Raw genomic sequence first — 13,919 nt, forward strand, 5'->3', positions numbered from 1 at the left:
AAAAAAAAATTGACAAGCATAAAAACAAAATCACAAGGTAAAATCCATCCATTCCCCAAACACGAAAATCCTATTTTGTGGGCTGGGGGTGGGGGTTAGGATCGAGCGTCATTCAGTTCTTTTTTACTTACAGTACCACACACCCTTTTTTTGACTAAACTGCTACATGCTTGTTAAAAGTGAGGGGGAGGGCTTAATTTTCGCCCAAGGCCAAAATTCAAGGCCATATACTATGTCTACCTTTGGAAAAAATTGGGGGGGGGGTAAGTCCTCCCATCCCCGGTTCCGACGTCTATGCCATATTTGTTTCAAATTATTATTTTCTTTGAAGTACACTGTATATACATGTACATGTAATATATTTTGATCTTTTCGAGACTGATGTGCACAGATAATAAAAAAATAATGCATGAAAAGGAGTTGGGAGTTGCAGTACATTTTTATTACACAATCTGTACATGTAGAAATTGAGCCATCAATTAATTCTATTGTTAGCAGGAAGTGTAGATTTTTACAAATATTTTTACAGGTACGAGTATATACATAACTTTTAAATTACTTATAGGGCCTAATTTTTTTTTTTTTACATTAAGTATTTATATTTCAGTAGCAGTAGACTGGTTGTAAACAGATCGAGTTATAGAACATTTTAGGAAAAGTTTCGGAAATTATAAACCAAGCAGTGTTAGTCTTTTAAACCCGACACAAATCTACATAGAAATCATTTTTTCGGGATTTTTCTTGAATATACTAGTATTTGAATGATTATTTTTAATTTATATCAATTATTTTTTTTGATAAATTGAATATTGAAAAAAAAAATTTATATGAATTATGTTTTTTGAAAAAGTTGAATATTGCTAAAAAAATATTTAAAATAAAATTATGCATAGAAAATATATCATGTGCTTTTGATTACAAGTGGATCGCGAAAGGAGGAAACGTATGACGGGACTGGAAATCTGAAATTGAAACCCTGAATCGCTAGCCAGATTCTCCCTTTACCAACTAAATTGCCCACGCCGATATCCCACGTCCCAGCTAGTCCATTACATGTCTTTAGAAGATTGAAATTTTGATTTATTTCAAAATTAATCAATAATTCTATGATTAATAAAGAAACGTCATTTTATTTAAACAAGCTTTGAGCGTATTCTCTTTAGTTTTGGTTTAGCTGAAAATTGGCGTCGAAAAAGAAATCTTGAAAAAAGGAGACGGGGTTTACTCAAATAAAAAAAAAAAATGTAATACGTATATGTTATGTCTATCTTTGCAAGGGGGGGGGGGGGTACTTGTGTTAAATATTCATTTTCGTAATGCTAACCTTATATTCATATCATTCCTGTATTAGCTATTTCCATAGTTATCATTTCCGACCTGTTCTTTACGGTATATAACTTAATTAACAAAGGTGGAAAAGGATATCGGAAACCGAAATATAGAAATGACACAAGTTAATTTGTCTATATTTTATGTCTATAGAGTTTGACTGTTTATTTTTTTTTTTTCGTCCGATTAAAAAATATATTTATCTGTAACAATTTAGACATTTTATTATTTTTTGTTTGTTGTTTACCGTCCCTTCCATACGGAGACGCCTCCACTAGGAGGGCTACAACAGGAACATTTGACCTTTTACTCCACACTAGGACTAGGATCATTAAGCAGTGACTAAGAGATCGTTTTCGTGCCAGCAGCCCAGCACGTAACGCGACGCGGGACCTCGATTTATATCGATATCCGTCTCACCAGAAGTACCGGTCTCATACTCCTGTAGTGGGATTCGAACCCGCGACGTAATGATCAAATATTCATATTTACTATAGAGTACATGGAGCAGATTGAAGATTTAAAGCTCTTATCACTGCGCCCTGAGGCCAGGGCGACGATTTTTTTTTTTAATTCAATTTTAAATATGCTGACTAACGTTTTATATTCTAGGACTATTCAAGATTAAAAAAAATGAGGTGAACATGTTTTATGTTACATCTACATTTCAAAATATAATGGAATATATTCATTACATAGGCCTATATCAAGTAAATGAGCAGATTTAGATTTTCTAGGAGAAATGTCGAAAAGAACTTGTTGAAGCTACTTGATGAAATGACGCAATTTCCCTCACTGTGACGTCACAGGAATTTTCTGCGAAAAGTAAACAGAAGACAGGGCCTATAGGTGTTCATAGTAAGATCACAACCAAACTAACAAAATGTCGGATCCACGAATGATTATAAAGATGATCAAGATAAAGTTGGCGCTGATGCGTTTGTCTCGCGCGAAGGAAAATGGTGTACGTCTCCACTACGGGTATCCGCCTATCATCCCTTGGTAAGTTCAGTTTCTTATGCTACTCAGCTAGGAAGACTTATGGCTGTGAGTGTCACCAAATGAAATCTAAACTCATCGGCATTGAAAATACTGAATTATAATTTTTAAGGCTGTATAATTGCTCAACGGCATGTATTTTGATTTACTCATATATATGTACAGAAGACTGTCTGTGTATAATACAGCCCTGCCCCAGACACCGAGCCAGTCACTCAGTGTCATGCTAATCTCAAAATCTCAGCCCAGTCAGGGGGATCTCTCTCTCTCTCTCTCTTCTTGTTTATGAATGCTTATAAATATCAAAGGTATTTACAGCACATAGCATGGGTTGATATGTGTTTTATAAATGCGGCATGTATAGGGGAATAAGTAGCCAGTGGACTGGTGGTCGTTCCCCTCCATGACCCCCACCCCCTCTCCTTCCTTCGGTATAACAGTTTGATCAGGCTGTACATGTTTACATGTATCAACAACATCGAAAGAGAATTCATTTTTTAAAAGGTAATTTCATTGTAATCGGGGGGGGGGGGGGGGGCTTACCATTTATACATCGTCTTGTATAACCTATAGATTTGAACTAGGACAGTTTTTTTTTTTTTAAATAAAAGTAAAAATACTTTGCAGAACACACAATTTATACATGTATGTTACATTGTCACATTCATATTTTCAATTAAAATAGCAGGATTGCGTTTTAATTTTTTTTTTTGGATCCGCTCCTTGGATCTGACAGGTATGAGAGAATCACTATCTGGTTGTTTCGGAGAATACGTATCTTCCTGATCGAGCTGTTCTGTCCCTGCTGTATCTACGACCGCAACAGACACCTAAGAGTCAGAGAGGTTCCGAGTTCCGGGTGTAGACGGGCATTCCATGCGGGCACACACGAACACGAGATGCTGAAACATTTTCTGGGTAATTTAAAATACAGAATTATTATCACGGATATATGAATCAATAAATAATTAAACAATTTAAAATAGAATATTTTTTTAATCTAAATCTTTAAATAAGAAAATATTTAAAATGTATAAAAATTAAAATATGTAAACTGACTCAAATGTTAGCATTTCTCCTTTTATTCCTTTTTTTTTTTTATATTAAATATTATTATTATTATTATTATAAAACACTTGAAAATGCTAAATGTACAAACTTTGATCCTTTTTTTACTCAATTTCGGTGTTACTTTATTACTGTGGAGGTATTTTATTTTAGTATTTTTTTTAATTTTTTTTTTCCATTAGCGGAAAAAATTATATTTGATCTATTATTTTTAATGGGAGGGTAGTGTCAATGAAAGGTATTTTGAAAATAGATTTTTTTTTAATAAAAATAAAAAAAAATGTTTCTAATACACGTAGATCTTGCATTTTTTTTTTGGACAGGCAGAGGGATTGCGTTCAAGTTCTTATAATGTAAAAATAATTAATATGAGGAATGCAATATCTTTGTTACGTTTTTTATATCCCCGGCCCGATCAAATGTTTTCCGATATTCATGATCGGCAAAAATCTTTTATACCCCTTGATGTCCGATCTTAATATTTACAAATTCGTTGTTTTTACTTGAGTAATCTCCCTTCGAACATAACACTAAATTGTCTTTGCGTCGATCTTTTCAGGTTTCTTTAGCGGTATTTTCCTAGGGGTGTTCCTGTACCTGGTTATGATCTTCCAGTCTAACTATGAACCCCCCGTTGCCTTGACGATCGGGGTCATACTAAGTCCTATCTTTACACTTGGCTTAGCGTTCTCTATGGAGGTTCGATGTGTGATTCTTCTGATGATTCCGCAGTTCTTTTCAAGTAAGTTAATATACATGACTACTCAATTCTGCTTGTTTAATAGGGTCGATTTGTAATTCAAAACTACTTTACTACTTTAAAAAAACAAAAACAAAAGGAAATTAACAGGAATATGTACTATTGTTTTAATTTAGTAAATATTTTACAATAATTCTTTATATATTTGTTTTATAGACTGCAAACTATAACTTATCCTGAAAAAAAAAAAAAAAAAAAAAAAAAACCAAGTGTTTTTTTAAATATGCGAAAAAAATTATGGTACAATCCTATTTTTTTTTAAGAAAAAAATATTCTTTAGAGTAATGTTGGTTATAAAGGGCTAAAAACTGCTCTAGATCTTTTATGCACATGTAATCCTCTTACAGTCAGTTTTAAATAAAAAAAATATGTTTGTTGTCATATTTGACTCCCTAAACAAGCCGGAGGGGTATTGGGGGACATTGATAATAAAAAAAAAATATAAAAATTTGAAAAGAGATGAAAAGTCGATCATTAAAAAAAAAAATGATTTCTATATTTATTGCAGGTAAGGGCCGTTCCTTCTTACTGTTATACGCCATGATACTGGTGATGACGTATCCCGCCGCTAACTTCAACAAAAACATCAAGATCATGTCCAACAGCATCACGTGCGGACAGGAACTGGCCTACAATCAGTCAAAGGAAGCCATGGACAAAATATCCAACCCACTGGCAGGTAGATTTAGATTTACATGTATAATATCAAGTCGGTCGTGTGTGGGCGGAGATCCTCTTATGCATAAAAATCTCTTAGCCCCCCCCCCTCCCCCCCCCCAACCTCCCTTTTCAATACCAGACCTTATGTAACATACATTTATTTATTTATTCCCAAAATCTTTAGAATATTTATTTTGATAAAAACCTTATCACTTTCAAGTTCAACAGTATCAATGTCCAGATCACTTTTTTTTATAAAGTTTAGATTCCAAAGGGTATACATTCCTAAAACTCCCTCTCTAGCTCTCTACATCGTCCGAATTAAATCTTATGTGATCCGCTTGGTGCAGTAGTTAGAGCGTTTGCTCTATAGTGGAAGAAGGTGGAGTTGATTTTTACAATACCGCGGGTTGTGGATACTGGTCCTAGTTTGAGACCGTATTTATTTATAGACTCAGTGAGATTCCGTGTTAGAAAAGGACTATGGTGGCAAGAAAAAAGATCCATCAATGTTATGGCCTAAGTGCTGAGTGAGTATACGGCAAGTTGTTGCGTTTCAATAGGAGGAAAAATCGAGATGGGCGTCAAACAAATCAAAACGATGTGTACACAATCTAAGATGTGTACACCCCCCCCCTCCCCCACCTTCACACACACCCTCCCCCCCACCCCCACCTTCACACACACCCTCATGTGACCTAGCTTCTACTATCCGTACATGTACAATGTAGGAAAATTTATTAAATGCATTTATAATATCAGCCAGTTATACTTCAGACGAGAGAACGATCTCCAGTCTTATAACATTTTACATCTGGTGAGTTCTTGGCGTGGTGCAGTGGTTTGAGTCACAGAATAAGAGTTGCTCCTTACGCCGCAGATTTGATTCCACTGCGGTCTGTATTAACTGATGTCCCAAGTTGCAGTAGGCGGTGGTATGACAACAAATCCGCACATTTTTCCATCGTACAGTTCATCCACCAGCAAATGTTGACGTCTCAATACTAGTGCAACAAAAGTTTGTATTAAGTGTTTGGTCGACACATTACCGTTGTTTTACATGTAGATCTTGTTATTTACAAGATAAATGTACATCTGTATCTGCGCATCTCCATGAAATAATTTATTTTCCTCAGTAAAAAATGTAACTTATATGTATAACAGGAGATTTTTTAATACATTTTATAGGGGCCCTTGGAACTATTCGAGCAACCATCAAAGCACTGAAACGATTCGCCGAGAAAATACGAGATGCTTTCAACGCTCTGAAAACGGCCATACAGGAAATAGGTAGGTGGTCGTCATCAAAATCAATGTTTTCATCATCAAAAGCATATGTTTCTGATAGTGATAAATATTATAAAATTGCACGATTGTAGTGCAAAAGATGTCATATATTACCTGTTTGCATAACTATAAAACATCACGAAATTTTACGTCAAATTGGATGGTATATGACAGTTTTGTAGCCATTTATAAACTGATCAACACATAATTTAAACACAGCCAAGTTTTACGTCATGGAGCACTGCGCTACGTAAAAATTATGGTATGCTCAGGAAAATGTCTAATAAGAAATTAAAATGTTGATAATTTGAGTTGACCAACACAACAAAGGACAAAAGTTTTCGAAACGTGAAACTTTACAGTTAGCTGCAAACAGTAATATCATCATAATGCCGTCAACATCATGACATCGTTGTCGTCATCATACTAATGTTTATAAATTACCAATAACTATTTTTGCATTCCATTAAATATAATTTCTTTATTTTCAAAAGACTTTGTTCAAGAAAAGTGCAACAGTGGATTGATATAGATATTCAAATTTAGATGAGAGAAAGAGTAAGAAAAATAGAAAAAATGTAAAGATTTAATGAAATGCGATCCAGTTAACAGGTTCGAAATCTCTCTCTCTCTCTCTCAAATCTCTCTCTCTCTCATGACCTCATAGTAAAAATCGTTGGAAATTTTAAAAATTGTAGTAAATGCACCTGATTTTTTACATACAAATAAACAAAATGTAGGAATTTATTCAGACATAGGTCAACTTCACAGTACACAATCGATTTTCCGTAATTCAATGTGTATGTAAACAATTTTTTAAAATGCTACTCGTATACAGTTTTTTAATACATTTCAATATAACTTGGCACACAAGTAGAGCTACCATCAAAGCATGAAAATTCTGTATATCGGTTTTTGATTTCGAAAACGGAACGGTGTTGCCGTGGTTATCAAAATCAAAATTTCTCATCAAATTCTTTCAAAATGTCATCTGATTCCTCATCATCAAAAGCATATGTTTCTCTGATTTCAATATAACTGGGCACACAATTAGACTACACTAAGATACATAATTCTGTATATCGGTTTTTGATTTCGATGAAAGGTGTTGCCGTTGTTACTAAAAATAGAAATTTCAACGAAATTCTTTCAAAATGCTACTCCTCCTACAGAATTGGTCTGATTTCAATATAACTTGGCACATATGTAGACTACACTAAGGTACATAAATCTGTTTATCGGTTTTTGATTTCGATGAACGATGTTGCCGTGGTTACTGAAAATAGAAATTTCTGTGAAATTCTTTCAAAATGCTACTCCCCGTAATTTAGGTCTGATTTTAATATAACTTGGCACACAAGTTAAATACACTAAGGTACATAATTCTGTGTATCGGTTTTTGATTTCTATTTTTGAACGGTGTTGCAGTTGTTACTCTCTCTCTCTCTCTCTCTCTCTCTCTCTCTCTCTCTCTCTCTCTCTCTCTCTCTCCGGGTCCATTCTAAAAGGTGGAAAATGTAAAACTTGTAAAATGTACCCTGCATAATTTTTTTTTATATTTATAGAAAAAGACTTCTACTTATTTTTTTATTTTAATTTCTTACTGTGTGCCCCTCCCACCCCTCTTGATCTTTTTAAAGACGTCTAATGTAATTACCGGTAAGTCTTTCCATATTATTGAATTATTATTCCACTATAATGTTTGATTGAGAGAAGGTAGAGCTTCCATATTTGACATGTGCTTTTCCAGTGAAAAGAGCATGCTATGATTTTTGACCCCTTCATTCTACTACATTTTTTCTGCCGATATAATTACATTTTTTTCCTTTTAAATAGGGAAACACTTGGATGGTTTCTCGGCTGGATATGTAACATCGTGGAAGCGGCTTCCCTTGTCTGTAATATAGCTAGAAGTAAGTATCAGTCTCTTCCATTGACACAGAATCAGATATAGAATTAATTTCTACAATTTTTTTGATACTTGTAACACGAAATTGTCTTATTTGATATGGAACTTTAGGCACGTAATTTTGTTAAAATGAAATTGCTAAATACATGTACACTTTATTTGTTTCTTTTTATTAATAGTCACTGAACTACTATGTGTGATAGCTGCAGCAATCAAGTCGCTTGCTAAGGCCGCCATATATACACGTAAGAATGTAATATAATATAATCATGTTAAAAGATAAAAAAAAATTTTTGATTAAGTAAAAATATTCATTAATCCTCTGACAAAAATAATTTCATTTACGTCCTGTAATATGAAGGAAACACAAACTAGTTAAAGTTACCCGAGGGCCACAAGGCCAGAGAAAGATGGCTATATCTCTATTTTAAATTATGTAGTAACCACATCTAAATCAATATAACACCTTCTTCCTTTCTACCCTGCATTCATGTAATCAATTCATTTCCCATCGAAACGACCCCCTCTTTACAAAGATAGACGTTCCTAATTTTCTACTGTCATCCTAGAACCCCCCCCCCCCATCCTTCTTTCCACACACCCAATTACACATCCACGCACTTATGAAAAAATGATACATGAAAGAAAGTTAAAATGATATTTTTTTTCTAATTTTCAGCCATAAAAAGTGCCATCACAGACATCAAGAACATGTTTTATTTTAACGTCACGCTCAATTACACGTACGAGTACAACGCTACCCAATCAAAATCCTACACGGAGGTCAAGGACGGCATTCTCAAGGACGTCAATGAACGTCTGTCTGGATACGTCTTCGTCCTCGGTCTCCTGAAAAACGTCATGATGGTGTCCCTCATCTTCGTTGTCATCAAGTTAGTTTATTTTCTTTTTTAAATTGACGCATGTGCAGATATATACTGCTGCTGACCTTTCATTGTTATGTACGAGAGAACAAAGCGATCGACAGTAAATAATATCAAAACAAAAATACATTGAGTAAGTTGTAAAATATTTGATACTAATATTGCGGGAAAGTATTGTATTTCTTAGTAATTATATTGTTTTGAATAAATATTACTGAACTTGGCTGCTTCATTGTAGAATTTGAGCAATAAAGAGAAAGAATCAGATTAAAACTGTCCCGGTATTAATTAGGGCAAACTCGTAATCGGATTTCCGGTCTTTCCGACAAGCGGAAAAAAGGCCAAAGAATTGGCAATCGATAGAAACTTAAATACCGATATCTTAATTTTTGTTTTGTACATGTAACAGGGATACAATATTTTTTTTTCAGGGCTCTTATTTATAAGAAGAAATTTCAGACAAACGACAAGTTTGATAACATTTATATAACCTTTAAACTACGAGACGTTGAAGAACGGCGGATAGAGCTAGGAAAGGAGGGGATATTTCCGCTCACTTGGAAAGAAGAGAAAAAGTACATCAAAACAAGTAAGCAAAGGAAGCAAGTTTGATCATAATATGTGTTTTCTTCAATTAGTTGTTTGGCGGAAAGTTATACCACCAAATGATTAAAATTGTGCCTTACAAAAATCCACCCTCGTTAATAAAGTAAGAGGGGTGTATTATAATCACTGGTCGGCGGAGATCAACAAATTTTGTCCTTAATACCCGGCACTTAGGGCCATCGAGCAGTGAGGGATCTTTTCGTGCCAGCACCTATTGCGACACCGGACCTCGGTTTATACCGTCTCATCCAATGGGTCACAATGTCCCACAGTGGGATTTGAACCCGCGACGTAAAAATCAACTTCTTACTTCGCGACTCTAGAGCAGACGCTCTTACAAATAAGTCAAGCGGACAACCAGTCGATATTATACAGTATACATCAGCTAGAAAAGAAATATAACTAAGTTATTCAATGTACATTTATCAATTTCTATGCTTTTGTTTCAGGGTCTCCGGGAATGGCTTTGAGGGAGATAAAGGCCTTGGCTAAGGGTCTGTTCCTTCTTTTGATTAGCGGTTGTCATACGGGCTTCTATCTGCTGTGTGACTACGGCCTTTACTGGCTTCTCAACATGTTAAAGGGATTCTTCTCCAAAAAGATTGCGGCGCCTAGTATGTCTTCTTGTTTTTATTTTTAGCTAGGTGTAAAAATGTTTGATATTTCACACGATTTGAACATTTATATATTTTTTGTGAATAGAAATGACATGAGGAAAGCTGCATAAATCATGTTTTGTTTAAATATAACGTTGTTGATAAACTTGTGCTGTTGACTGCAGAGAGCTGCCGCTAGATTTACAGAATGTGTTAAAATTTGTGAAGAAATTGTATTTCATATTTTTAATATACTACATATGAGTACTTTAAAAGCGGGATGCACATTTTTAAGAGCTTTATCGCGGACAACTATGCACTATAGTTCATGAATAAATCATAATTACAACAAATGGCGCGTAGGTCATACATACATGTATGCCAACAACTTGATATGCAGTGATTCTATTAAATTTTTAATACGCAACATTTATGTACATGTACAGTAATTTGGTTATTTTTGCTACTTTAGAATGATTTCTTGATAAAGAAATCCTATACGTTAAATTTCAATGAATAATCCTACGTCTATACCTCATTATTCACGGTATTTGACGAATCTGTTTATTTTCGTACAGTTCCACCACATTTGAAAATTCACGTCCATGGTAAAGGTTCCTTGTCTGACATGTATAGGTCATTGCTGACGTCATTTGACCCCATGGCAATGGAGGGCGGGAAATTGAAACCGGCAGGCTGCATCCCGACCCCGAGCATACCAAATTGGCGAATTTACAGGCAGATAGGTAATTTTCGGTTTCAATAAATCAATCCTTAAGATATGTTTAATTATCAGTAAATAATTTTTAACTTAAAGTGCACATTTAAATGTGATCCAACAAAATATTTCTACAGGTGTCCGCATTTAGGAAATAAGATGAAATTAAAATTAATATCAATCTGATTAAAATCAGATCCTTTGATCCGCTCACATCCGATCACTTGTGTATCATCAATGTGAGTGGATCAAAGGATCTAATTTTAATCAGACTGAACAAAATTTCCTTTTTAGACTCCATTTATATGCATGATCTTAATATTTGAATTTTTTCAGGCTTTATTTACCTCGTATGCCTATTAATGACCATCTTTCAAGCCTACGGCTTGAGGTTACGTCACGTGATCGGCGCCTGTTACTATCCTAGGCGGGAAAGAGCGCGAGCAGTTTGGCTCTATAACCACATACTGAAAACCAGGGGCGGATTCCTAAAATTTGCGAGACGACAGCTGAGAAGGAAAGCTGGGGTTTTAAAGGAGGAGGAGAAAATTAGTATAAGAAGTAGATTAATGGCGCAGTAAGATTTTACCTCATTTGGTTTCAAATGTAAAAAAAAAAAACTAATAAAATAAAATCACCAGTCGAAATAATATTTTTAAAAAAGGAAAAACACTTATAAAGCCTTTATTCAAGTGCCTGAAATTTAGCACATAATAATATATCTGATTCAATAATATTGTGGAATCGCCAAAGAAAAGATGAAATAAATAAAAACATTTGTGAATTAATAAGTAAACAATAGATTTTGAGAAAGGAGAACAGTTTGAGCGGCGCTACAATGTGCATTGAATGAGGATAAGAGAAGCGGTTTAATCTATTTTTCAATATGATGTTCATACAAGATTAAATTTCTTTTGTAGATTTCCTCTCTGCAGAAGGTTCTTCAGTTTTCTTGGATTCAAAAGAAAACATTGCTTGTCCTGTGGAAATGAGGGTCGATTTGATGATAACGTGAATTTCCACCATTGTCAAAATAAAGACTGCGAAGGCATGGTTATGATAATCATTTAATTTATTGATTTTTATTAAGACATAAAGGATAGTATAAAGGGGACAAACAAAATAATTTAAGAGTTAAATCTAGTTTCAATGAATATATAGTTCTCTGCCGAAATATAATTCTTATTCAACAAATTTATTTTCTACTCTTTATTGGTGTAAATGTAGCGGTAATGAGTTGAAATTTTTGGCAATATAGCGGTAATGTTGACCTCTCTATTTACAGCTGTATATTGCCTTGATTGTTTCACGGACCTTAACAACATGTGTACTGTCTGTATGAACCCTGTTGACTATGGAGATCACTCTGATATCAGCGAGGAAAGGTAACAAATATTACTTTTTAACTTCTTTCGGATGATAAATTGATTACCTTAAGAAATATACCCAACAAGATAATTTCTTTTTTAACCTTGAAGTTTGACGTGTATTTAAGAAACTTCAACGCAAGCTATAAGCTGCAACGTGGGTTTATCAGTGTTTCACAAATGCATCCCGTTTTCTTAGAGATTCTAGTGAAGATGAGAAAGAAATGTTAAAGCGCCGGGCGGAAGCAGAGAAACTTCGTCAAGAACGTGAAATACAGTTACAAAAGAGGCGACCGAGTGAACAGATGAGAGAAATGAGGAAGCAATTCGGAATAACCGAATCCGTTATTAAGATCAGAGCGGAAGCTGGGATTAAGGGTCAGAAAGATGGCGCGGCGTATGAAGAAGGATATGACGAGTTTGAAGAATATTACGAAGAAGGGGAGGATGTGGACTTGAAAGAAAAGGAGTTCTTAAGTTATCAAGATATTCGTCGTGTGGAAGATGAATATGATGATGGGGAATACGATGCCGACGATGATAAATCTCAGACGGATTACGTCACTGACGATATTTTTGACGATGGTGAGGATGATTTCATTGGGGATTATGATTATCCGTATATCGAGCCCGAGGAATTAGACATGGATCGAGACATTGTTTCTAAAACTGAACTGGAAGTGTGAAAAATATTATTTTGCATTTATATACATGCTCACTCTGAACAAACAAGAAATTTGCCTATTATAAAGCTTCTAATTGCAAGAGTTTGTAATCATAATCTACAAGTATGAGTTCCATATCGTCCATTTAAATGTATATATAGTTTTAAAAACAAACAAAAGTTTACAGATTTGGATAATATCCAACATAAATGAATGAAGTTATGCTATATTCAAGTGGATAAACTGTAAAATATTTTCAAAAATTGATGTTTTGTGCACACTCTTCAATCAGCTGTGTACAAACAGGTAGAAGCAACTCAGCATGAAATTTGATTTAAAAATATGTTACTTGTACATGCATATTTCGGTAAATGTAAAATATGCATGTGCTCTTATAACAACTTAGAAATAAACAGGAGCAACAGGTGTAATATATTTATGTAGCATTTTGAATAAAATGCTTTTTTCAAACTATACTAGTATATTATTAGTTGATTAGTAAATTTAACAATTGTAAAATAATATTAGCATTCATGAGGGAAATACCATAATGATAGAACCAGTTTATAAACCAATTTAAAGTGGTCAGAAACTATAAACTCGACTTTGTGGTCTCCCTAGGGTAAATTGTGACCTGTTCTACAAATGTCAAATAACAAGGGTTATTGGAAATTGCAAGTAATTAATATTTTACATTACAATTATCACATGAATTTAACATTAGAGCTTAAATGGAATTCTCAGTGTAATTAGTCTTGTAAGTCTAATTTTGATATACTGCTAATTTATGAAATCTGCATCGCGACCATATGTCTCGTATACATATATCGAGCAGTTTCTGGTTATATTTTAAGTCATGCGTATTTTGATGCCTATAATTCCTTTAAATGCTCAATTTTCTGTATTTGGTAGATCAATAAAGGTTACTACACAATGCAAACATAAAAGGTACTTGAACAGTCCAAGAAAAATCGCATTGAGAGAATATAGAGTTACAGTAACTTTGATTTGATCAAGAAGAGATTTGGTCGGATACACATGCATTGATAAAGACCTAAGAAATGTGCGAAA

At 34.2% G+C, this 13,919-nt stretch overlaps 2 protein-coding genes across 2 annotated transcripts; both read left to right on the forward strand.

Annotated features, from left to right (window-relative positions):
* The first annotated feature begins 2,102 nt into the window (after window positions 1–2,102).
* On the forward strand, window positions 2,103–6,195 carry LOC134237537 (DC-STAMP domain-containing protein 2-like). Its single transcript, XM_062719662.1, has 5 exons — window positions 2,103–2,331; window positions 3,065–3,246; window positions 3,956–4,138; window positions 4,665–4,835; window positions 6,005–6,195. Exons 1-5 carry the CDS (start codon window positions 2,213–2,215, stop codon window positions 6,193–6,195), a joined length of 846 nt encoding a protein of 281 aa, XP_062575646.1. The 5' UTR covers window positions 2,103–2,212.
* Window positions 6,196–7,949: 1,754 nt separating this feature from the next.
* On the forward strand, window positions 7,950–13,299 carry LOC134238004 (DC-STAMP domain-containing protein 2-like). The gene is made up of 10 exons (XM_062720169.1): window positions 7,950–8,016; window positions 8,192–8,257; window positions 8,692–8,905; window positions 9,328–9,485; window positions 9,952–10,116; window positions 10,677–10,844; window positions 11,153–11,393; window positions 11,737–11,864; window positions 12,102–12,201; window positions 12,383–13,299. The coding sequence occupies exons 3-10, from the start codon at window positions 8,724–8,726 to the stop codon at window positions 12,867–12,869; spliced, it is 1,629 nt and encodes a 542-aa protein (XP_062576153.1). The 5' UTR covers window positions 7,950–8,016; window positions 8,192–8,257; window positions 8,692–8,723; the 3' UTR covers window positions 12,870–13,299.
* The last annotated feature ends 620 nt before the right edge of the window (window positions 13,300–13,919 follow it).

The sequence above is a fragment of the Saccostrea cucullata genome, unplaced genomic scaffold (genome assembly GCF_032062105.1).
Source record: "Saccostrea cucullata isolate Sc308-1 unplaced genomic scaffold, CSIRO_AGI_Scuc_v1 ctg738, whole genome shotgun sequence".
Taxonomy (NCBI): Eukaryota; Metazoa; Mollusca; class Bivalvia; order Ostreida; family Ostreidae; genus Saccostrea; species Saccostrea cuccullata.